General features: G+C 38.4%; 1 protein-coding gene across 1 annotated transcript in view; it reads left to right on the top strand.

Moving 5' to 3' along the window:
* The window catches only part of ENPP1 (ectonucleotide pyrophosphatase/phosphodiesterase 1), a 50,518-nt gene extending 30,864 nt beyond the window's left edge, over positions 1-19,654 (top strand). The window contains exons 11-25 of the mRNA XM_005518351.3: positions 157-229; positions 1,932-2,040; positions 3,199-3,330; positions 4,995-5,026; positions 6,255-6,382; positions 7,405-7,474; positions 9,392-9,479; positions 10,299-10,474; positions 10,975-11,026; positions 13,402-13,556; positions 14,761-14,896; positions 15,688-15,768; positions 16,220-16,352; positions 17,001-17,157; positions 17,993-19,654. Of these exons, the coding sequence (XP_005518408.2) occupies positions 157-229; positions 1,932-2,040; positions 3,199-3,330; positions 4,995-5,026; positions 6,255-6,382; positions 7,405-7,474; positions 9,392-9,479; positions 10,299-10,474; positions 10,975-11,026; positions 13,402-13,556; positions 14,761-14,896; positions 15,688-15,768; positions 16,220-16,352; positions 17,001-17,157; positions 17,993-18,160 (1,690 nt within the window). The 3' untranslated portion in view covers positions 18,161-19,654. The remainder of the gene's footprint in view (positions 1-156; positions 230-1,931; positions 2,041-3,198; positions 3,331-4,994; positions 5,027-6,254; positions 6,383-7,404; positions 7,475-9,391; positions 9,480-10,298; positions 10,475-10,974; positions 11,027-13,401; positions 13,557-14,760; positions 14,897-15,687; positions 15,769-16,219; positions 16,353-17,000; positions 17,158-17,992) is intronic.
* Positions 19,655-26,295: the final 6,641 nt, after the last annotated feature.

The following is a 26,295-nucleotide window of genomic DNA, read 5'->3' as shown; positions in this document are numbered from 1 at the left end:
TTTTAAATTGCATTTGTCCATTTAATGTATTCTTCCTCTGAATGACAATGTTGTTTCCAATATTTGTTCTCCATTGTTGAAATATAATCTCTTAACTGCCTCAAACTGTCTCAACATGTATGTAAAATATTACATTTTTGGTACTGTTTGATATAGACCACACTTTTACACTCTGTATTTAGAAGAACCAGATTCCTCGGGCCATAAGTTTGGACCAGTAAGCAGCGGAGTAAGTAATTCTGTAGTTTCTTAATTCTATTTTATTTTTTTTTAATTTGAAGCTTTGCTCTGACTCCTTAAATTCCATAATCCATGTTAGGTTAACTGAGATCATGTGAAGTATGCTTTTTAGGAAAAAAATGTGAATAGACAATCCATCCACGATTAACATTGATATAAACCATATAATAGCCTATTTAGTAAGCCTAATTTTAATTTTCTTTATTTCAATAACTTTTAAATTACCAATGCATGATTGGGTATGTCTTGTATGTTCTTTTTTCTGCTCCTACTAATGGTTCATGTTGATTTTTGGCATGGGAGGGGAATGGAGACAGAAAATTTCAATAGATAATTGACAGATAATAGACAGATAATTTCAATTTAGCAAGAACAAGGGTTTGCATAACAATGTCCAAGTTGTGATGATTAAGTATTCATGTTACAATTGTCGTTCATTTCCCCCCAGTCTCTGTGCTAAGGTTGGGTGGATTTTGGCTTTATCTCCCTTCACTTATAATCTATGCCTTCTCAGAAAGAGACAGATAAAAGAACCCCATTAGGGCCACATCAGTCAGTGATTTCTAATATAAGTAAGAAGTCTTTGGACAGCTACTGTCTTAAAAAGTACTGAATAGCTTTACCTTTTAAAAAACCAAAGTGAAAAATGCAAAGGAAAATGTTCTTGAAATTCAGGACCTTTGTAAAATTCTCCCATCTTGAGCAGTCAGGGAGTTTAGGCATCATAAGTGGGTATTTAGCTTCAGTGGTGACAAGAGTAAAAAAGCTCTTGCCAATTCCTCTTGAGCTGTGAATAGTTGCTATGTGTGTAAGGAAGTAGCAGACATAATTGGAACCACAGTACAGGGAAAATTATTAACTTGGCTATCTTTTTCTTTGCTTAATGAGTGGATCTAAAGTTCTGTATGTCAGGAATACTCTGGAGAGAAAGACCCTGAGGATTTGTATATAGTCTCTGCAGGAACATCTCTTTGTTGATACAAAGCAAGACAGCTTGTACTAGTAGTTCAGTGAGGTGACAGAATTACTTCATTGGAAAATACTTCTTTTTTTTTAACCTAGCAAGTATTCAAAAGGTAGCTCCAGTACTGTACTTCTGCAAGTGAGCTTGGGCATCAGACCCCTGATCACAAGCAGTGCTAAACTGGTAGTTAATTTTTTGCCTTTCTCAGTTTATTTAAAGTAGTTTGACTGGATATTAGTTTCAGAGTACAACTTCAAGGACAGTTTGCTCCAATTCCCAACAGACATTTTGAGGAAGGGTATTACAGGCTTGGTGTCCTCTGTTCTATCCAGCACATCAGTATCTGCATTCTTTGTCATTTCCTGCTGTCCTTGGTTGTGCCCAAGCACAATGCAACAAGCATCCTCAATTTCGTACTTTAAAACCACCCTCACTGGTTATAACCTGTGTGGTGTTTTTTTGATGCTCCTGTTTTGGGTTTTTTTCCTTCTTTTTTAAGCACCTGCAATTGAAATAACACCTAAAAATGTGTAGCTGTGTCGTAGTGCAGTATGGGACAGAAAAAAAATTGGGTTAAGGGCTGTATAGTGTAGATATAGCCAGTCTTCTCTTGGGGGAGGTAACTGAACAGTGAGGGTGATATCCAGTCTGCAGGCTCTCATTTTCATTTTGACATATTTAACAGTATTTTTAACATTTACTTTACATTCCTGTTTTTGTCCTGCAGGTCATTATGGCATTACAGAGAGTGGACAAAATAGTAGGGATGCTGATGGATGGTCTAAAGCAAATGAACTTGCATAAATGCCTGAACATTATTTTTATATCAGATCATGGTAAATTTGATTTTATGAAGTATATCAGAACTTCAAAGAACTGTCTTTATAAAGTAATATTCTGAATTTATACTTGTATGTTTCTGGCAAGATTAACAAAAGGAATTAATACCTATAAAATATGTTTTATGTTATCAAGATGATATGAAAGATAATCAGTGTGAGAGAGAGTCAGACTATTTTATGTAGGGGTAAAGAAGTGCAAGACATAGGGAGGAATTAAGTAATTTCCATATTTTATTTCTAATTCCTTTTGTGACCTTTAGCAGATGGTAAAAGAAAAACAGTAAAAAATGTGACCTGTAAAAAAATGGATATAATTTTCTTCTGTCTTCTAACTACATTGCACAGCAACAATTTACAAACTGCGGAGGAACTGAAAATACAAGCTATATCTTAATTTCCATTATCAGTTCCTTTATATGTTACTAGAAGGCCGTGAATATGAAACTTTGATTTAAATTTCTAGCTTTTCTGTATATCTGGAATTATTCCTATAAGTTATGCATTTAACTATTTTTTTCTGCTGCTTTTCTTGACAAATGAAATATAAGCACACTTTCACACAGCACAAAATTGACTTGCAAAACTCATTGCCACAGGGAATGATGTAAGCCAAATACATTTACAGGCTTAAAAAAATTATGACACTAATAAATATTATTATGATGATGCCAGGAATTATTTAAAGTAAGAGTTCAAATGCAATAAACAACTCAAAGCCCCTTTGGTTTCTGAAAACTGATAAAGAGCATTGGGTGAAGGACCAGTCAATAATTCTGTGCCTATTGGGTATTTCTTTAGCTACGTACTGAACATTATTAGGTAGGATACTGGGGTAAATTAATATTTGGTCTGACTGTTACTACTGTTCTTAGGCTCATAAGAGTTCTTTTCCATTTAGAGAAGAAAGTTTGTCTATTAAATTGGAGAGTCTTTCTCAGCTGAGGAAATGGCTGATAGTGTTTGTCTATGCTTGGTTTTTAATCTTCTATACAAGAGTAATTTGGTCTTCTTGGGTCAGATGCCTTGGGATTGCTGATAAAAAGTCCACAGAAATTACATTTCTGACTTCTACAACTAAAGTTACATGTCTCCTTAGCAAGGTGACTCTACACTGATATTCAATTTTAAAAGAAAATGTATTTCCTTTTACAGGGATGGAAGTCGGGAGCTGCAGAAAAACAGCATATCTGAACAGCTATCTGGACAATGTTCAAGATTTCATAGTTGTACCTGGTCCTGCAGCTCGCCTAAGACCTAATAATGTTCCAGATGAGTATTTCTCTTGTATGTAGTTGCTCAACTAACTTTTGTTATTTGGTTATATGTTTTTGTACTTTACAAATACAAACTTAGGATCCACATCTTCCATTAGTAAACTTGAGTGAATGCCAACTAGGGGCAACCTGGACAATGATGAAAAGGAAATACTAAGTAGGGTGTGCGCTTGTGCTTTTAAAGACCATTTGACTTTCAAAGTCTGAAACTATACTTGAATCCCACATTCAAATACATAAAAACATTTCATGGGCTGCCTCAGAATTACCAATTGCAAATACGTTCTGTGTTGTGAATGGCATTCCTTTGAATAAGATCACACGTGCACAAGACAGCCCCAAAATCCTCCCTTCATGTCTTACCTCATTTCCTAATTTATTAAGTTTTGTATAAATTTGCAATATTTCTGCTGTAGAGAAATATAAAATTGTTACTATCATTTATATATTATTTTGAATATTATGTTTTCTAGTTATAAAAAATTGGCCTAATGGCCTGACAGTAACTGAGTAAACTGCAAGTAAACATAAATAATAAAACTGAGTAAAAATCAATGATTTTTACATTTAAACATCTGTACATTTTACATTTAAAATTACAAATTTTAAACTCTGGTTTGTTAAGCAGTCTTATTTTAGCCGAATATTTAATCCCTGCAGTTTTTGGTACTTTTTAGTGTTGAATGCGGAAGCTTTCTTCATGTTTCACAGTATTTTTTGGGTGTATTGGGTTTTTTTTCTGTTGAGATTACTGATCTCTGTGCCCTTTAAAACTTTTAGACCTTAACCCCAGTGACTTTAAGTTCTGTTTACTCCACTGCTTGATGCTATTCTAAGCTGTTTTAAATATTTAAATATTTTAATTGGAGAACATGGGAGTCAAATGCAGTTTCAGGTTCTCCTTGGAGAAGTTCAGGGAGAGAAGTAGTGCATTGTGTCCTTTGGAGGTGTGCACTGCTATAATGAAGTATCAGAGCTGTCTTTGTAGCACTGCATGTATCTGTGCAGGAATTATGAATGGCTCTCTTGCCAGGGTAATCCTTTAGGTACTTGAGTCAAGTATTGGATGTCAGAATCAGGACAGACTAACTATGACATGTAGTGGGCCTCTGTTACACAAAATATCAAACTACATGATGCAATGTTCCCTTTTGGCTTGAGCCTAAGCATCTGAAACTTGGCCAGCTGGTGCTTGGCTTTCTTTCTAAGGATATTTACAAGACAAAACTGCTGTCTTGGAAGTTGCATTTGTCTTTTTCTTAATTATCTTATTATCAAAGAAAAATTCATTTTGATTAACACAGCACTTAGTTGCTTCTTTTCTGAAATTTTACTTCTTGGATTAGTTTTCTAACTGTGGCTAATATAGTTTAACATGTAAGTATAGTTAACTTTTAAGTAATAAAATTAACTAAAGTTTAACTATTACAGTTTAATTTAAAACTCTAAATAAGTAATCAAGGGGAAGAGAGGCTGAACTAAAATTTTATAGAAGGAATAGCTCAACAGTTTTGAGATTTTCTTGCTCTACATGGTTTTCAATCTGGAAAAATAATTTCTTACACCCAGAAATTTATTGAAACTTATCATTTGTGTTATATGATGGGTATGCTTCCGTTTTACATCTGATCTTTTTTAACGTAGGTGACTAATACTTACATATGATTCTTCCAGTTAATTATGAAGGCATTGTCAGGAACCTCACGGTAAGTGCTGTCTTATCTGTTGCTCTGTCTGAATTTCTACTGACATTTACAGATATTTTATAGCATTAGCTGTTTGCTGGGCAACTTACATACTATTTGTACTTTTGTTCAGTGACAGGATGAGGGGACATAATCTTATACTGCACCGGGGAGGTTTAGGTTGGACATTTGGAAGAATTTTTTTCTAGTTGACAAGGTGGATGTTCACTCTTAGTTGTAGTTGATGATCTCAGAGGTCTTTTCCAACCTAATTGGTTCTGTGTGTGACCTTTGGTTAACAACAGCACACAGGGGAAGGTGAAAATGGAGTAAGGTGACACACGGCTATCGGGTTGTGCATTAACTAAGGCTTTGTGTTCGTCTCACTGTATTTTGTTGCTCTTCCAACTGGAGGGCTTGTGTATCTGGACCATACTAGCTGAGGGCCATGCCAGTGTAAAGCTCAGCTCTACTGCCAGGACACACACAGGATTTTCTTGCTCACACCTTTTTGGTAAACAGCTTTGAGAGAGGCTATTGAATTATTTTTTTTGGGGGGTGTGGACGGTGTCAGTTGCAGTTTTATGAATTTGCTTTTTTGTTGTGTCCTTGGCTTCTGCTCTCATCTCTGCATGGTAATCTGTTCGCCTCTCATTTATGCAGACACTGTTGTTGGTGAGAACAATGCTGTTTTTATAGATTACTTCAGTATTCAAAGTTGCCATTATTACAGTAGAGATTTTATTTTGCGGGTTTTTTTTCCCTTTTTAAAATCATTAATGGATCTTGGTTCGTAAAAAAGTTTTTGTCCCTGAGTGATCAGTCTAAAAACCCTAAATGTCTGGTACCTTCTCTGTTACAGAGCTGTAGATTTTTGCACTGGACAGTCTCTTATCACTTGTGGAAGTACCATGATCATGTCTTAGTGTAATTCTTTATAAATTCTACACAGTACCATTTGGTTCTGTACAATTTTAGGCTGTAAGAAAAATAAAAAAAAGTGGGTTTTGTCCATGATGCAATATTAAATAGCTTTTAATACTATTGAATCTAAAACCAGGCAGTATTTGTGATTTAAGTGTTCATGCATATGTCTCAGATCTTATGACTCTAAACCTGGTGGAGTTACATTGTTCTTAGTGGAAGCTACTGCAGACCATTTGCAATTGATGTGCTTTGTAAGAAGTGTGCAAGACATAAAATACACATTTCACCAAAATTTCCCTATGTTTTAATTTAAACATTTCAGTGCATAAAACCAAACCAGCCTTTCAAAGCTTATATGAAACAGCTGCTACCCAAGCGTTTCCATTATTCCTATAATGACCGGATCGAACCGCTGCACTTTTATTTGGACTCCCAATGGCAGCTTGCTCAGTAAGTTACACATCTCAGTACCAACTGTACAACAAATGATTTCTTGTTTTCTCTTCCAAGTGCTTAGAGTTCAGTGATAGCTGTTAGAGTGTGATATTCTTGTTTGTCATAGCAAAGGGACACTGCAAAGGAACAATGCATGCTTTTTTCTGCAGGTTTTGCTGGCCTAGGGAGGCTTAATTCTAAACTGGAAGCTATTGATGTTCTCCCTGCTGGGTGTGGAGGTAGTAGCAGGATAGAAACTAAAGTCCTCACTCTCATATCTAAGCACATCTTGCCATGCTGTAGGAATTTCCAAAGTGAGTCCATGAAAGCAGAGCATGTATATAATTTCTAGGTTAAATCAGTCTTGTCAGTCATTGAACTTACTGAGTCCATGGTAGTTAATGACCTTATGTGTTTTGATGAAAGAATTTACAAGTCCCAGAATAGTGTTATCTCTTGTAATGGTATTAATTTTGAGGGCTTTCATCATGGAAGAGTTTTTCAGTGTACCTCTTCAGTAAGTCCTGTTGTGTAACACTGTAGACATGTGCAGGTTGTGCAAATCAGGTTTGGGTTAATAGAACTCTGTGTTTGCATAGTGTGTATAGCACAGGTTGGATGTTTGCTTTTATTAGACTGTAAGATTCCCATCTGAATGGTCAAAATTAGATTAGTGTTTTTATTAAAAAAAATATTGAGAATATACTTACCTAAAGTACTGTAAAGTTGTTACCCAAGTGGCCGTGAGCTGAAAATCTGTTATCCTGAAATGAAATTTTTTTTTTTCATATGTCATGTGCTTTGACTTTAAATGACTCTGATGGACACATGAAAATTCCAAAGGGATAACATTTGCAGAGAAAACTACCATTCTGATTTTAAAGGCGTTCTCTTCCCAAGCACTAAAGACTTCTCATTCCTTAGGGACAATCCTCTAAGTATCATTAAACAGAAAAGTAAATATGTCATCAGTGAATGTACTTTATGCTGATATGATTTGAAAAGCGTGAGTTATATAAGCTGTGTATTTTTAATAGAAAACCACTTGAGATTAAAAGCTGCAGAGGTGGATTCCATGGCTCAGACAATCGCTTCCCCAATATGCAGGTGAGGTTTAAGCTTATGTTAGCTCTAATTTTTAGCTCCTTCTATTTCCAAATACTGTGTTTGGTGGGTATTGGTTTTTTGTTGTTTTTTTTAAGATCTGTGATATTATTTCATCTGCAGTTAAAGAAATCAAACATTTATAGGATTGATGCTGTGATGTGCTGGGTAGTTCACACAAATAAGGAGAGTATTGAATTTCTTCTCTTTAATGAGAAATGGGAAGAGATCATAGAGAAGCATGAAATCAGATCCTTAGTTTTGTCTAATTTGGGGAAGTCACTTAATCTATCCTCTGCCTTAGCTTCTGCTATCAGTAAAATGAAAGCATATATTCTTGATTTCAAAAAGCTGTTCTCAGGATTAAAATGCACAAACCATTGTGAGGTACTTGGAACTGTTATAGTGAATATTTGTAAACACAGTTATAAAGAGAAATATGTGCGTTACATGGACTTTGTAGGTCTTCTCATGAAACTTGTGTTTCATAATTTCCTCTCTTAAAAGCCTTTTTTTCATGTTTTGTGGAGTTATATAGTGTTAGCATCAACACTGCTTTCTAAAAAAATCTTAATCTTGTATCAATTTACCCTTCCAGGCTTATACTTCTTCCCTGATTTGACAATGGAAAACCTATTGATAGTTTCTAGTAATGGGTTGCAGTCAGCAAGCCACATGATGCCAAATGTATTCCATCTCTCTCTGCTGCAGTTTGTGTTCAGTAGATTGACTCTATTCAAACTTTTTTGCCACACTTGAGATTGTCAGTTCATAGCACCCCTAACAAGTCTAAAAACTAGATAAAAGATATAATTTATTCTTTTTTGGCTAACATTATAGCAGCATAACAGCATTTCATAGTCTGCAATTACCGAAAACAACTGAAAGGAGGTAGTGTGTCCCTGCCTCATCTGGTTCAAATTAGGCCAGCTGAGTACATTATTAGCCTGAAGATTCTAGTATCAACAGTTGCAAAATAATGCACTGTGTTATGCTTTAATCTCAAAAAAAAAGGAGTTAAGAGCTGAGTTTTAGCCTCTGCTTTTGCCATACAGCTATGAAATCTGGGACAATTGCATTGCTCACAAAAAGCTTGGAGGTCTTACCCAGGGATGTGCTATAGGGTGTAAAACATCCATCACTCATTCAGTATCTTGATACCACAGATGTGTGCAATCTGTTTCTCTTCACTAAAAATAAACTGAATAACTGAGAATAAGTTTTAGAACAATGCTTTTGGCAGCAGTTGAACTTGAAGTTCTTGCTTCTTTGTTCATCAAACCCTGCAGTATGCTGGTGTAAGATTTGTGTGGCTACAGTGTCAAGTAGGTTGGAGAATTGAATCAGAAAGAAAAAAAATCAGCAGGGGGAAAAAAAAAAAAAGGAAAGGTTTTTGAGTTTGCAGCATGCCTGGATCAGGTCCAGTACAGCTTGGGAAGTGGTGCAAGAAGAAAGAACATCTGCAAACCAGGCATGGAAGCCTACGATCCTACCATTGCTGAAACCACTTAAAGCATTGCTACCCACAGATGTTTTTATAGCCCCAAGTTAAAGGCTTCCAAATTGTTTACAGGATGTGAACGTTACTTTGGATCAAGATTTCCATTAAATCTTTTAAAGCATTTAAGAAAATACCTTTTAATTTCTTCAAAAGCAGAGACGAGCAAGGGACATCATAAATGGCTAAAGGCAACAATGAGACAGAATTGTGTTTCTTAATACTCTACTACTGCTTTTAAAAATTATTCTTATACACCAGCTTTATTTAAAAGAAAAACACATGTTTTTGACTTGATACATACTGTGTTGGTAAAGTAAAGATTAAGTTCTTGGAAGAAAATGCCCTCTGAGTATGAAGATAATTTTCATTTCAACTTGTCTTAAACAGAATTCCACTATACTTTTCTCTGTAAATCCTAGGCTATCTTTATTGGTTTTGGACCAGGATTCAAGTTTGGTACTCAAGTTGATCCATTTGAAAACATTGAAGTATATAATTTAATGTGTGGTAAGTACAGTGGAGGTGGGTCAGTTTTGTTCAGTAAAATATAATATCTTTTTGGCAGTGTAAATCTTCTAATAACAAATTAAGTGTCCTCAGAAACTCATCCTTAAGAGTTGCTGCTGATTTTCATAAATCAGCTGCTTGTTTTTCTGAGAAAGGGCCATCTCTACATGACTAATAGCAGTTTAGGATCTACTGGTCAGGCTACCTTGTATATCTCTTTTCCACTGGTCTCACTGTGCATTCCTCTGGCTTTTTCAGAGCTGGTGCTTTGACTCACCACTGCTAAAAATGGCTACTTCACAGTCTCTCTACCATCATGAACGGAAACCTCCTTTCCCCCCTCTTTCAAACACAATGCTACTGTGACTCCTTATTCCTGTGTCCCTTCCTTCTGTATTTCATGGTTTCTCAAAAAAATCTGTCACTAGATCTACCACTTTCTGTTCATTTATTCTCCTCACCTCTTTTCCATTATTTCCTGCCTGCTTTCCTCTCTGCTTAGAACCTATAATGCTTCCATGAGAAGAAAAGCATTACCAGAGAGTTTGGTCCAGAAAATACTTAAGAGTACTGCGAATGCTTGAAGTTGGTGGCTGTACTGAAGTGACTTGCCCAGCCTCACAGGAAGAGTAGTACCATACTGAACCCTAGCTAAGGACCTGTGTGGACCCTTTTAAAGAGGTTACATTGCTTTTCATTTTGGGCCTTGTGGGCATCAGGCAGTGAAGCTTTGACTCATTCTTACTTGTAAGCACGATGTAATCAGATGTGTATTACAGTGTATCTCCTCCTGTTAATATCACTTGAATTCTTTCATAGATTTGCTGGGTTTGAAACCAGCACCAAACAATGGAACTCATGGACGCCTAAACCACCTATTGAAGCACCCTGTTTACACCCCCCACCATCCCAAAGAAACAAGTCATCCTTCTAAATGCTCTGTGGTGGGAGAAACAGCCTTTTCAGTGAGCCTTGGCTGCTCCTGCAGGACAGGGGTAAGCAATGAAATGGTTAAAGTTGTGGAGGCAGAAGTCTGTGTTGCATTCAAAGAGTGAAACTTTGCATTCTCCAGATAGTTTTACAATCCCTTACCATTAGCTTCAAAATCAACTCTTGCTTGGGGTTAGTGAGTATTTAGCCTGTATTTTTGTATTAATTTTTTGCAGATTGCTTATGTTAAGTCACATTAATCTTTGAAGAGCCTGGAAAAACCCCACAGAAGCTTGATGGGGAAAGCATTCAGTTCTTGCTTACTTCATTAAATTATGTTGAAGCTTCTGTTCTGTGAATATTAAGTTTGGGCTGTGGTTTTCAAGCCTGTAGATTTGCTTGTTGCAAAACCAATTTGTTTCTGCAAATTCCCTGTAGCTCCTCTCCAGTGCATGTCGCTGAGTTCTGTGTATGTATAACTTGCAAGACAGAAGTTGCATTTGGGTGTGGTACCAACTCATAAGGTGCTTTGTAGAATCTCACTGCTTTTCCTTTATAATTATAGGGCTTGCCAATAAGAGATTTTCATCAGCGTTTAAATCTTACTGAAACAGAAGGTAAGAATTTCAGATAATAATATAAAATTTAAAAGCTAACAGCAATGACAAGATTACTAGTCATCAAACATTTTATGTTTTTAAACTTCTGAGCAACTCTCAAGTAAATGATGTGAAAATTCTCTGAAATACTTGCTGGAGCTATAGCCCTGCCTGGAGAATTTGTGGATTCCTCACCCCTGGAAGTGTTAAAGGCCAGGATGGATGGGGGGAGCACAACCTGGTCTAAAGGAAGATGTCTAAAGGAAGCTCTTGACAGGCTGGTTGAAACTAGATGGTCTTTTTGGTGTCTTACAGCCCATACCATTCTATGATTCTCATGTTTTTGAATACAGTCCTCATGAACCATTTGTTCTCAGGTAAATGTGTATCCTTATACTTGTGTCTTTATGGCATGTGTGTTCTCTGTTACTTTTGACTTTTCTAGTACTGAAGTAATGAGCAGTCCAGAATGGGAACCAAGAGTGTTGTATGGGGAAGCACCTGATAACAAATCAATGCAAATAATGATACCCATAATGGCAGCATATTTTTAATGAGGCATAAGGAGCATTTTACATGTTTGTTATGTGGTCTTGAGCTGTTACTTCTTTCACTTATGTTCTATTTCCATTCAAATTCCATTTCCGGACAAACACTTGCCATGTTTAAGCTGCAGTTTGCAAGGCCATAGATGTGCTCATGAGTCATAAAACAAAATCGACTATTTTGAGCATGAAATGAGTAAAACAGCGAGTAAATAATGAAAATTCTAAGTCAAAATGGAACCTAGTCCCAGGTGCTAATGCCTTAATAGATGATATCAAGAAGTTTAGGTTGTCAGAAATAGGCTGATAGAGACCTTGCCTCATGTGTGTGTTCATGAAACCTTGGGGGTTTTATGCAAATAAACTATATTTGGCAACACCTCACTATGGCTCATTATTATTAAGAATTGGACATAAATGCCAGTTACTGGCAGGGTCGAGTATTTGCTGTTTATCCAGAGCTAATTCAAGGCTTCTGTTGATTTGTGTAGTTTGTCCTGAAAAAAAGAGTGATAGAGCTTCCTTGAATCTTTTCCACTAATGACAGGTCATTAATTTTAAAGTGTGTCCCAGAACCCTTTTAAAGTAAGTCTTCCAGTATTATAATGCTCATGAGAGCAACAAAATCAAATCCAGATTTAATGATATGATGTGTTTTCCCTAAAGTGTGCAAGGAATTTTGCTGAAACAGACTCTAAGGTTCTCTGAGGACTTTGTTAAACCTGACTTTGAAGAAACTTGACAAGGACAGGCACAATAACATATTTCAGTTCTTTTTTGTAGAAATAGGAATTTAAGGTTCTAAACCTACATTTTTGAAGAAGTAGGATTTTGCCTTGAATTATCAGTGAGACCTGGTATAGCACTGTCTTGACAGAAATAATTTCATTATTAATTGTAAGATTAAGAATTAATTAGATATAAAAGGCATTTCACAGATAGAAGAATTCTAGTCACCAGCCTTAGAAGCTCCTTAAGACTATATAGAGATCACCAGTTACTTCAGTTTGCATGTTCTCTCATTGATTGTCATAACTTGACAGTCTGTGAGGACAAAAGAAATTATAAATGCATTTTTACTTTTATGAAAAAAATATAAATTGTTTTTCCCTCATGGGTGGAGAAGTAACAGTCATAATCTTCACTTTTTTTTTGTACTGTGGAATTACTGTGGAAAATGCCCTGCACATTCATTGCTCAAATTATTTCCCCATGTAATACATTTGCCTTAAAATTGTATAATAATTTAATGAAGATATATTTTGCCACGTTCTTTATAATTTTAGTCTTGTAATGATTGAATATACTTGAATTTTCAAAGGCAAAGTAGTGAGTCCTTGCATAGTTGAAAATCCACTCCAGTACTTCACTGTATTGTTTATTTAGATCTCTGTATTTCCTAGTCTTTTAAATGCATTTTTACAGACAGCTGTGTGATTTCTACTGAAATAGTAATTTCAGATCACCAGAATGGATTTCTCACACATCTAAATGCTACATAAAAGCAGATCCCACATCTTTAAATTGAAACACAAAGTCAACAAAGACTTTAACCTTTGCAACTTAAATTTTTCTCTTGTTTTTAATGGCAAAAGCTTTTGGTTCAAATATAAGCTTAATTTGTGCAGTATAAGTTTAAATGATTCCTTTATACTAGCTTCATCACTTAATTTATTGCCTTAGCATGGAAACTATGCCTTTGATAGAATAATGACATTTTTTTGTCCCATTTCTGTGACTTCTGTTTGCTTGGCAATTGAAAATTAAGGCAGCTGTAGGTATATAGAAGAGGAGGATACTTAACAATCAGTATTAACTGAAAAACAATAAGCACTATTTCTGTTGCAGTTGAGAAGACAGAAGAACTTAATTTACCCTACGGACGGCCCAGGGTTCTGCAGAAAAAACATAATTACTGCCTCCTTTACCATTACCGCTACGTGAGCGGGTACAGCAGGGACTACAGGATGTCTCTGTGGAGCTCATACACTGTTGGCAAAGATGTAAGTATAAGAAGAAAGATTAGAAGAAACCTTGAAAAGTGAAAATCTGGAGTGTCAGTTATTCCTGAAGGCTTCTTATATCTGCTCATGACATGAGAGTCACAATGGTGGTGGAGTCAACATCCACGGAGGTGCTCAGGAAAGGACTGGATTTGGCACTTAGTGCTATAGTCTAGTTGACAAGGTGATGATCAGTCAAAGACTGGACTCAAGTATCTTAGAGGTCTTTTTCCAGTCTGTGATATTATCTCCCAGGGAACTAAGTTGAACCACATAAGATATAAAGTGGAAATTTGTGTGAGGTTTGCTATGCTAATAAGGATTGGCTTTGACTCTTCCATTTCTCAGAGTGAAACAGTTTTGCCTCCAGACTGAGCAGATCCACCAGGAAGTGAGGAGCCCATTGCCATTGGTGTGGAACCCGTAGGAGGCTGCACTGGTTGCACAGGTCTGCTCAGCAAACTGTCAGTGCTGTCCTTAGAAACTGGCCTCAATGCGGGTTTCATATTCTTAAAGCAGTTTGTGATGTAGCAGGATCCTTTTGAAAAAATAATCTCAGGACCATCTTGAGCTATTCATGTCCTGATATGATTCTTCTCTCAGAATATAATCCTGACCGGGGGAAAAAAAGAGACTGGGTGAAATAAAGCAGGTCTTTGTGGTCCTGAACCTTATGCTTAAGATACACCTCTTCAGTGTAGAGCACTGATCTGATGAATGAAAATTTTTTTCAAGTTGGCCTTTCCCATTCAGAGAAAATTTAGAAGCCAGATCATGCTTAAAATTAATTAGGATAGTAGAGAATACTTTTAAATTTAATTATCTAGGAATCATAGGTTTTAAATAATGACTGTTATAATTAAATTTAGCTAAACTCTGGCAAGATTTACTTGATCCTAAATATTTTGAGGGTAGTGGCATGAAGCAACCAGTTACTTTAACAAGTGGCCCATACTTCTATCTGTCAATTATGTGGGCCTGTCTATCTGTCAGTAAGTCAGGTTGTCTTTAATGGTCACCCCTAAATTCTCTTTTAGAAGATGTTATAGTTTACTAAAATGCTCCAGTTGTGTTCACTTTATTCCCAAGGTGTATGAAGTTGATGGGAGGCCTTGTTTTCCACTGACATAAGAGGAACAATACTCATACTGAGAGAATTATTGTAAGTCAGCTTTCACAATGACACTTTCTTCTTGTTCAATAGGACAAATGGATATCTTCTATAGGAGCTGCCTCCAGCTGTTTACACAAAGATGTTCGTATTTCACAGAATCATAACCAGACCTGTTTGTTTTACAACAATCATCCTCACCTAACTTATGGGTTTCTTGCTCCTCCAAGTAAGTACTTTGTCTTTTTTGTTTAGCATATCTGATTTACATGATTTTTAATGTTTTTAGCAGGTGTAGTCTTTTGTAAGTGTTCCTGATACCTAATCAGAATACAAAGCAGTTTGCTTTGTATTGTTGCAGTTCACTTCAGCATATGAGAAAGGAAAACATTTTAGATGCTTCAGCACTTGGTGGGTTGTCAAAGGGCACTTAGTGCTTCCCAGAAGTTTTGACACTTATTGTGTTTCTAAAGTAGCATCTCACAGAAGAAACTGGGAGGGACATGTAGACATTGAGTAAAGTCCAGCAAGCTGGTAATTTGCAAATTCGCTTTGTATACATGGATAAATTGTTTGTGAACCTGATCTGGAAGTATTTTTATTGACTCTACTGTGTTGAATAGCAAGTAGCAGGTTATTTAAATATCCCCATCAAACGTAGTTTGCAAAGTTTCAACAGAATCCCATCTTTAAGCCTAGATTCTGCAGTCAGGAAAAGTTGGCCTGACACTCACGGATTTTATTTCTTTCCCCACAATTCAGAAGCCTGTTGTGATATTCTTAAATCTCATTAAATTTGCCAATTGTATATCTGACAAGTGTAATTGCTCCTGCTACTAAGATTATTCATCTGAGATGGAATCCAGCAGGTACTGAAGTCGGCACTTACACCCACATCAGTTTTGGAAAATGAAGTTAGGTCAGCTCCATCTCAATGTTATTACACTGATCACTAAAAGCATGAAAATGCAAGTTTTAAGTAACAAATACATGTAATTAATTGTCCTTTTTTTGTTTCAGATTTTATGACAGATGCAAAGAAACCTCACTATGATGCCTTGCTTACCAGTAACATTGTGCCAATGTACCCTGCATTTAAAGGTATTTTTTTTTATGCCTATTTGTATGCCCATAGTTGAATAGAAGACTGCTGGTATTGTGCTTGCTTCCAAACCATGCAAATGATCCCTGGTTCCTGGGAGAGAGGGATCATGAGATGGTTGGCTGACAGAAAATAAGCATGTTCCTGGTGAAAAAGAAGGGTAACTTGTGGTACTTCTCCTGGAAGAAAAAGAGATGTCCTGTTTTGTAGTGGAATACTATTCAATTATTAATTGTAATTTAAAATATTACATAGGATAGATATGTCAGGACATGGCACAGTGAATGCTGCTGCCCAGTTGGATGCAGCCTTTAACAACAGCAAACACCCGTAGAATTTAGTTTTTTCCTAACTTATCACATGTGTCTCTACTCTACTGAATGCTCTGCAGAGTTGTATTAGCAGCTTCTATTGTGAAGATTGTTTCCTGATTCCATTACTGTGTTTCAGTGTTATGGAACTACTTCCATCAACACCTGCTGCCTGAATATGTTGCAGCCAGGAATGGTGTCAATGTAGTCAGTGGTCCTGTGTTTGATTATGACTCTGATGGGCTCTATGATACTCCAGAGAAGCTGACAAGGTGAGAACTTTTCACATTATAATCCTTTTTTTTTTTTTCCTCCAATCCTGGTTTGTTAGTAATTATTATCCTTATTCAGAAAGACATGCAAAAGTTCCTAAGCAGATAAGTAAGTTCAGAAGGAACAAAGAGAAAAATGCGCTTTCAAAATGTGTCATCCTAAACTTGAGGTGGAGTATAAGAGAAGCTGTTGTATGTGGAATGATGTCTACCAGCCTGAAAACTTAGGACATTGCCATTGCCTCTAGGAGAGGACAAGGCAAGGGCTTATCCCTGGTGGCATGGTTGATACTTCCTGAGCTGGCAATGTTCTACTACAAGTTGTGGGTCACATTAGTTAGCAAAATTGGTTCAAGCCAGCAGGCAGAGAGGTTCCTGGACTCAGGCTGAACTCTTCATCTCCTCTGGAGTTTTACACATTTTTATGGCAAATCAATTTGTTATATCTCATCAAACTTGTTACTTAAATCAGCCTACATGCCAAATGTGATTCTCAAAAATATTAATCTGGAATTTTCCTTCCAGACCTAAGCTTTCTTTGGACAAAACAGGTGAATTGATAAAACTGAATATAGCTGACTGTTGTCATTTGATCTTTGTGCAAGTATGATTTGGTGTGTATTTACAGAAAGATCTTTTATATTTCAGATACCCTGGTAATTCAGAAGTTCCAGTTCCAACTCACTTCTTCATTGTGCTGACTAGCTGTAAAAATACTTCTGAAACTCCTCTGGAGTGTGAAGGGTCTCTAGATGCCTTGTCTTTCATTGTACCTCACAGAGAAGACAACAGTGAAAGCTGTGCAGTAAGTTGTTTATTTGGCCCCCATAAACATCTGAAGTCAGGCTGGAGCTTGTTTTGTTGGATATCGGTGATTAACTGGTTAAAGCCTGTAAAAATGGTACAGCCTACATGCTCATATTGAGAGAGAAAACAACATTTTTTCAAATGGAATTATGTCAAAGTTTGTGAATATGATCAAATGGGAAAATAGGTCACTTCAAAGAGCAAAACTTGGAGCTAGCAGAGTGGAGTCAGAGTATGCAGAGACCATCAATGTGATACATACATAGACTTCTGCAATGCAGCTATTCAGTCAACAGCTGAGAAGGGTGAAGAGCTTCTAAGAGGAGTCACCCACAACAAAAGGTCAGTGCTAAGGCCAAATGCATTCCCAGAAGGAGAAGATACAGATGTTCCTGAGGAGCACTGGTTGCTTCTAGTTCAGGTACCTTGGCATTATGGGGAGAACACACATAACTGCACTCCATATACAACAGAAAAAAAAGTGTGGGAAGTGTAGACCAATCCTGCAGAAAGGAATTTGAGCCAGACACAGCTCTTAGAAATATTTTTATCATACTGATGGTAGATAGATGCTGGACCTAACTTGCCATTCCCCATTATCACCAACTGGTACAGGTTTTGTACACTTGAGGAGGTAACAGCAAGAACTAAATTCAGATGAGCTTCTAACTATGTATAATCCTGCACACTCTCTTGTTAGATGCTTGCCAACAGTTATTGATTTCTGTCTTTATAAAACCTCAAAATGTCTTTTTTTAGTAGATTAAATGCATCTCAGGAGAAAAAAAAAAAAGTTTTACGACCTCTTTCTTTTCTCTCCTCTGTCCCAATAGGATGGCAAGTCTGAGTCCATGTGGGTTGAAGAGAGAATGAAGTTTCATACAGCTCGGATCAGAGATATAGAATTACTTACTGGACTCAGCTTCTATCAAGACAGAAAACAGCCCATATCTGACATTTTACAGTTAAAAACGTATTTGCCAACTTTTGAGACAGTCTGATTTTTTTCCATGGAATGTTCTTATTCATGTCACAACTGATTTGTAAATAGACTTTTTTTTAATTAACGAAACCTTTTTTTTAAAAAAATAAACTGGATCTTTTATTGAGAACTCTTGACCAAAATGCCAGTAGAGAGGAGTGGGTGCCATATTTGTATCTCAGGGACTCCTGATGGACTATGCTTGTGACACAGGATGGCAGCGCCTGTCATTCCCACTTGGATGTGGTAGAACCATGTCCATTGTTATGCTAACATTTGGTCATCACAGTCTGAGACACGAACACAAATGTTATCTGTGAAATGCACTGGAGAGGGAGAATTTTATAAAGCATGGTTTATGATCAGTGTTCTACTTTAAAAATGCAGATAATTAGCAAATACAGTTCTGAGAAAGAACTACATTCGTGGTGACCATTGAAATCTAAAAAACAGCACTCTTCTCACCCCAGTTTTCCTTGAAGTGTGAATTGCACTCTGACCTTTGGGTGTCATAAAACAATGCAGCATTATGGTGCAAGAAGCTATACTGGGGTCAGTAGGACCGGTAACTCACATGGAAGAGATGCCTGGCTGCAGGAGTTCTGTGGTCTGGTAAGCCTTGGCATGTTGCTGCCCTCTGATGGCTCCAACACTGATGGGAATTAGATGCACAATTTGTATGTTCTACATGCATCCTCTGAATGGGTGGGTGTAGGATGCATCAAGTCACCTGTAAATGAGAAGAAATTATGTCAGGAATATGTCTCAGCTCCCAGAAGTAATTATCTTACTTAAAGCTAAACTTAGATTTGATGGAAAGATTTTGCTTTATTGAAGTAAAGATGTGTTTCTCTGTTTGGTACATGTTTTTTGTCAGCTGTGGTTTTGGAATCCCATTTTTGAATGCAGGTGCTGTCAGAGATGCAAATTCTGAAGAAGCATGTAATGACCTTTCTTGGAAGCTTTCAGGCTACACAAACAGCTGCTACAGGCACTCAGGAGTGTAGGAACTCCCTCCTTTTCCAGCACACATATTATCACCTTTGTAATTCTCCCACTCTCTAAAGCTGATGACCCAAAATTAGCTCTGTTATGTATAAAATTCGGCATAGCAAATTTCACATTTATGGTCTTCTCATTTAAAAAGGAGAAAATACATCACGCACAAGTATTTCAGAAAAATGAAGAGCCTGTCACTGAGCAGAGAGGCATTTGACCTTATAGCTTGGCCAGGGCATGTTGAAGGCTGGATTGAGAGCCTGCTGAAGTCAGAGGAAGCTTTTCCATTAACTTCAGTTTCAGTGGGCTGAAGTTCTGGGACCATTTTTTCTTTTAACCAAGTGTATTTTCTTGATCTTATGTTACGAGCATGAATTGTTTTTTTCTCAAGTAGTTTCACTGTGTGAAATCTAAATGTGTTGTAGCAACCTCACATTAAATAGGACTGTGACAGCATTATTCAGTGTAACTGCTTTGTAATGTTGCCTGTGACCAATAAACCCATCAGAAGTACTATGCTGTTTGTGACCCTTTCTGGACCAAATGCTACCAACTGGTGCAGCTATAGAGTACAATTTCAATTTTTTCGGGGGGGGGGAGGTGGGGATGGGAGTTTCTTCAGTCTTTTCCCCATTAACTGAAGGTAATTTCTCCAACTGTAACGTTAATTACATTTATTATTGGGAGAGGAAGGTAGGAAGAAAGATGGTCAAGGTGTTAAGGGGTTTTCTTTGGGTGTTTTGTTTTTGGTTTTGGTTTTTTTTTTTTGTTTGTTTGTTTTTTACAGCTGGTACTGTCTCCTGAATACAAATAGATATGTTGACATCTTAAGGTGATGCCAGTTTCCATTAAGAGGCAGGGCAAGCCTAGCTTCTGGATAAAAATGGAACCAGCACCTCTTCAAGCATGTGACTTCTGGTTTGACCTTTGATTTTGGAATGGAGAGCAGTTGTGAAAGTTATTATGGTCATCAAGACAGGGCAGGAGTTAAATGGGGTTTGGGATGTGTCTTTGCCAGAAATTGACAAGTCAGATTGACAATGAAGAAAGTTATTCTCATTTAGTGTTAGTGTAAATATTTCTGCTGATTTAATTTCTTCTTTGATTTTTAAAGACATTTGTAATGGTGGTGTCAGAGCATATGAATAAATGTTGGTGTCCAGTGGCTAGCGGATACCCCAGGATGACAGATACTAGGTTGTCTTTTTGAAGCCTGATGGGACTCAAGAAGCATCCTACAGTCACCATTGAACTCCGTTCAGAAAAACTCGACAGCTTTGTCCATCTGGATGTACAATGTTTTCCATTTCAGCTGGTGTATGGTGTCAGAACTTGTCCTGGTTCCATCCAGGACAGGGTTAATTTTTGCAGTAGCCAGGAAAGACATAGCCAGGACCATGAGGTTATTCCACAGCACCTCACACCACACTCATGGTACATGGGAGGGAGGTTGGGTTCCTTCCTGCTGGCTGGTGGTGGGGAGCACTGACCTGTGAATCACTCACCTGTCTTGTGCAGTCTGTTACTAATATTGTTGTTGTTACTGTTCCTTTTCTTATCTCGTTGTTTCCAGTAAATTGTTCTTATCTCAACCTTCGATCTTTGCCTTCTGTGCCTCTAATTCTCCTCTCCATCCTGCTGCAGGAATGAGGGGAGAGGGGAGAGAATGGGGGAATGAGCGAGCGGCATGTGGTGTGGAGTGTTTCAGTGGGAACACTAAACTGCGGAATACCATTCCTAAACCATCACAGGGTTCCACCAAGCATTTTCAGTAGGTAAAGCTGAAAGGTGACATGTAACATGGGTGTCAGTATTACTCCATATAACTGCTCCTTTGCTGTAGTGTGGTGTGGCCTTCTTTCAAGTGGAAAAGGCAGAGGAAGAGCAAACTTCAGCTCATGGTCTGGACATACCTAGAAGTGAAACGTGTCACAAGGCAAGTAGAGTTGTGCCTTCAGAGGTCTTCAGATGGTACAGATTTATGTCACTGGTTGCTTCTGTCAGTAGCTGAGAGGTAATTTGCTTGACTAATATGTTGGGATTTCTTGCTCTTATTTACCTCAGGATCTATCATGTTTAAAGAAAATTAGCAATATCTGTCTGTATTTCAGACAGGATTGTTCTTGTAAATCTGTTTTCAACACATCCCAAATACACTAAACCACTGTGTCCAGCCCAGTGCACAACAGCTGTCTGCTAAAAGCACCTGCCAGAGGCTGCCCTGTGTCATCTGGCGAGTGGGTGGCCTGGGCTCCAGCATTTCCTTAGTCTAAGCAGATTCAAAGTACAAAATTATCCCTTTAAATACAAGGTTATAAACCATACTCAGCAAGCTGGGAGGAGCTACCCATCTGCTGCATGGGAGGGCACCCATTTTTCCAGGAAAAGGAGATTCATGGGGACCAGAAGTCAGAAAGAAATATAAAAGGAAGCCCCAATCTGTGACTCTGTGGTTAGGATGCTAATCTGAGAGGCAAAGATCTCATTTCTGATCTCCCTTCTTTCAGTCTGCTGCAAAGCTCAAGCTTGTTGTTGAGGAACTACCTGTGCCAGAACGAGTTGCCCCATGTACCACTCCAGCGTGGACACTCAGGAATAAGAGCACTGTGAGGAACTTCTAGTGCTGCAGGGTCACAGGGCAGCTGCTGTAACACTCTGTGCCCACAGCAGCACCACTAATGAGCTCGGGAAACCAGCCCAGGGCTCATGGTGAGCTCTATATTCAGCACTTTTACTGCTGGGCTGTGGTAAGCTGTTTTTGCTCTTCTGAGGAGTTCAGGGACAGAGTCAATAAGAGTCCAGCAACTTATTAAAGCATGAGTTTCCAAATATTTGTGTTTGTTTGGCAGTAGCAGATACATCTCCTGCTTACCCTCGCATACTTGTGGCAATGCCTGGGAGGTGCTGGAGCATCATGCAGAGGTGGCTTGTGTACCATGAGCGGTACGTCTACCATAGCTCAGGAATTTCTGTATTACAGGAAACCAGTCCAGGTTTGGCATCCTGTGACTCAGACTCCCTGGAAAGGAGTTGAATCCTTTGCTGAACCACTGTGAGTCACCACATCAGGCTTGAGCCTCAGGAAAGGCTGCTATGGAGACCATGGACAAACTCGGAATAATTATGGAAGCCTGGAAACAGATTTTAGAAGATACAATTGAAAATTATTGTATTCCTTCTCAGCCACAACATGTGTCAAATTTATGGTGCTGTTTATTTCATGCTTAGTTCTCTCTATTTTTGATTTACTGAAATAAAACAAGTACAGTGAGGTGCAAGAGTTTAGAGTCACCCCAAAACTCCAGACTGATCTCCTGACAGCAGAATTGCCTTTTGGTCATGTCCATAAGGCATATAGGCATGGCTGACAGTCATGGAATCATTTTGGTTGGATAAGACCCCCAAGATTATCGAGTCTAGCCATTAACCCAGTGCTGCCAAGTCCACCACGAAACCATGTCACTAAGCGCCACATCCGCACATCTCCTAAATACTTCCAAGGACAGTGACCACTTCTCTGGGCAGCCTATTCTGATGTTTCACAAACCATTTGGTGAAGAATTTTTTCTAATCCCCAAAGGAAAACTCCCCTTGTGCAACTTCATGCAACTTCATTCCTCTCATCCTTTCACTTGTTACCTGGGGGGAACGGCTGACCCCACCTGGCTACACCTTCCTTTCAGGCAGTTGTAGAGAGTGATAAGGTCACCCCTGAGCCTCCTTTTCTCCAGGCTAAACAACCAAAGCTCCCTCAGCCACTCCTCATAGGACTTGTGTTCCAGACCCTTCACCAGCTTCCTTGCCCTTCTCTAAACTCACTCTTGCATGTCCAAGTCTTTCCTGTAGTGAGTGGCCCAGAATCAAATACAGGATTCAAGTCATGGCCTCCTGAGTTCTGTGTACAGGGAAGATGATCCCTCCCTTGTTCCTTCTAGCCACACTATTGCTGATCCAGGCCAGGATGCCATCTGCCTTCTTGGCCACCTTCAGCCACCTTGGCTCATGTTCAGCTGCTGTTCACCAACACCCCCAGGTCCTTTCCATCAGGCATCTTTCCAGGCACCTTGACCTAAACCTGAAGGGTTACATGGGGTTGTTGTGACCCAGGTGCTAGACTCAGCACTTCATTTTATTGTAATTGGCCTTGGCTCACCAATCAGCCTGTTCAGATCCCTCTGCCAGAGCCTTCCTGCCCTACAGCGAATCGACATTCCCACCTAACTTGGTGTCATCTGTGAACTGAGGTTGCACTTGATCCCCTCATGCAAGTTATCAGTGAAGATGTTAAACGGGATGATCCCAGTACTGAGTTTTGGGGAACACCATTCATGACCAGCCACCAGCTGGATGTAAATCATTCACCACCACTCTCTGGAGTCAGCCATCCACACACTTTTTCATCCAGCAAACTGTGCACCCACCCAAGCCATGAGCAGCCAGTTTTTTCTGGGAGAATGCTTTGGGAAATGGTGTCAAAGGCTTTAGTAAAAGTCTAGGTAAACAATGTCCACAGCCTTTCATAAAAGGAGGTTGGTCAAGCAGGATCTGCCTTTTTTAAGCCCATGCTGGTTGGGATGTTCCCTTGGTTGTCCTGTACATGTCATGTGAATGCATTCAAGATGATCTGCTCCATGACCTTCCCTGGAACCAAGGTCAGGCTGGTAGGCATGTAGTTCCCCAGATCTCCTTCCAGCCCTTCTTGCAGATGTGTGTCATGTTTTTTAACTTCCCATCTAGTTGTTATGAGTCTCTGTATTTGTGGCACTCTGGCAAAGCCATACTTTAGCACCAGCCTCAGTCTGAAGCTTGATAGAGAATTTCCTTGTGTCTCCTCAAATGTCTCTGCTGGAGGCCTTACCTCTGCCAGAGACAAAGGGGTTTTTGTTGGTTTGCTGGTCGGTTTGTTCATTTTTTTGAGGGCCCAGAGAAGCACCATTCCAGAGATGCAATGTTCTTTGTTGTGCTGAATATTATCCAGGCTGTCTTTCAATGGTGTTTTTCTCCCTATACCTCAAATGCCATGGGAGGGTTTCACACCTTCCATGGAAGGCTGGCAGGTTACTCACAGAGAAGTTGTTAGCATTGACCACATATTAACCCACCAACTTCTGCTATCAAAAAAAACCAGACAGTGTTTCAATCAACAAATACCAGATATTACAGGATTAATATCTGTGCCAGAGCCTTGAATTTCTCTGTGGCAGAAAGCATGCTGATTGAGGGCAATGAATTAATTTTTAAGTCTTGTGGCTTGGTTTCTAATCCTCCTGCTGGCTGCAGAAGATGGCACAGTCCACTATAAAAAATTAATTATGCTCTTTGTCACAGTCCTGTAACTAGGTCTAAAGCTGTATTTAGTCTCTTTACATGGAGAAGGAAATGATGTACACTTGATTCTGGTGTTCAAAAGAAATTGTTTATGGACGTATAGATAGATTTTACTTTAAATGGATAGTGAACACAAATGCATTTGCTGGTGATACCTGGCCCTCTTCTGGCCCGATCTGGAATAACTGGGAAATGATCTGTTAGACTGTAATTTTTTAAGGAAACATAGCCCCATGACAGGAGAAATCCAGGCAAACCTCCTGAAAAGAATGGGCTTTCCTAGGCTTCTTATGAGTTACTTTCCATTCTTGTAATTAGCTAACACAGCTAGTAGAACTTTTAGAGATGAGAGCATGGGGAAACCTGAATTATTGAGGTGCAAAGAATCAAAATTCTGCAGAAGAAGGTTATGCTATCATTTCCCATCACCGAGGAAGTTTTAACTGTCATATAAATTACTATATTTATTATTTTAAATTTCATCCGGTTTATGAAATATGCCAGTGGAACTTTCTTGTACAAGAGAGCTAAAACCACTTAAAATGCACATCACCATTTCCCACTGCTGGCTTCAACAGAGCAGAAGTGCATTGTGACTCTGTATCAACCATTTAATTACTTAATCTCAATTATTCTTGTGATGTCTTGCAGAAATAGATGCCATCTTGGAAACTGGGCATTATAAAACAGGTTGTGCACAACTTTCTCTCAAAAAAACCCAAACAAACAAACAAAAAACCCAAACAACAACAACAAAAACAAGAAAAAAACCCCAAGTTTTTACAGTAGGTTTGGGTTAGGTCCAGAGCACCAGAGTCAAAAAACTATTTACCAGACCAAACCTACACAAAATGGGTGTGACTCATTGTGAAGAAGCCATGTTGAAGAAGCCAGGAGGGAATTTGTCCCTTCCAACAATTTAACTCAAAAGTTTATTGCAACATAATTAGTCATCTGGAAAAAGGGAGATGTAATTACATAAGATAATTTTATGGATCTCTGATAGATCCCCAAAGTCTACCTGTGAATTTGTATCTGCCTAAGGAGGAGAAGCAAGTTCTACTCATCCTAATACTTGAACCTTGGAACCTTGGAGTGCTGATTAGCTTTTAAGAAGCATGCAAAATAAAAAGCATGACAATTAAAACATACTCCCCTTTAATATCATCTTTAATCAATAAACCCCTTTCTGTAAAATATACCCCTCTATTTTTCCAGGTTCCTGCTTGTGAAAACTATTGTGACGTGTTACAGTGATTGTTTTCTCCAGGGTGGGCACCACGCCCTTTGGGGTTTTCCTTTTCTATATCTTCCATATAGATAACAATGATGTAATGATATCTAAGTAAAGCGTGGTGCTCAGAACTGTGTAGCTGTTACTTTAATTCACATTGAGAAAACAAGGAAGATTTCCTATGTTTCAAACAAATCTGCGCTTACATGATGTCCCATCATCCCTCGTGACAAAATAGCACGAATTGTTTCAAGTAACCAAACTCCAAGAAGAGCACGAGCTCGTTCAGCTCCATCCGTACGGAGGCAGAGTTTGCATCCGCAGCAAAAGGTGCCACACGGTGTCAGTGTGATGCAGAGAAAGAGCCCGCTCTCCTGCCTGAGGTCCGGCGTGAAGCCTGGCAGAGCCCTGTGCCAACTGCGACCCCACAGGGTCTTTGTAGTAATTTGGTAATTACTAAATTTCAGGAGCTGATTTGGTAATTTCAGGAGCTGATAGTCTGATGCGGGTTCAAGGGGGGTATTAAGTTCTAGGTGGGGTAAATACAGAATATATTTTGCTGAATTTCCTATAAGCTAACTATCTATAAACAG

Source organism: Pseudopodoces humilis, chromosome 3, assembly GCF_049639895.1.
Source record: "Pseudopodoces humilis isolate 2021_Gansu_Grassland_sample_001 chromosome 3, ASM4963989v1, whole genome shotgun sequence".
Classification (NCBI taxonomy): Eukaryota; Metazoa; Chordata; class Aves; order Passeriformes; family Paridae; genus Pseudopodoces; species Pseudopodoces humilis.
This window is presented reverse-complemented; position numbering and strand designations above follow the sequence as displayed.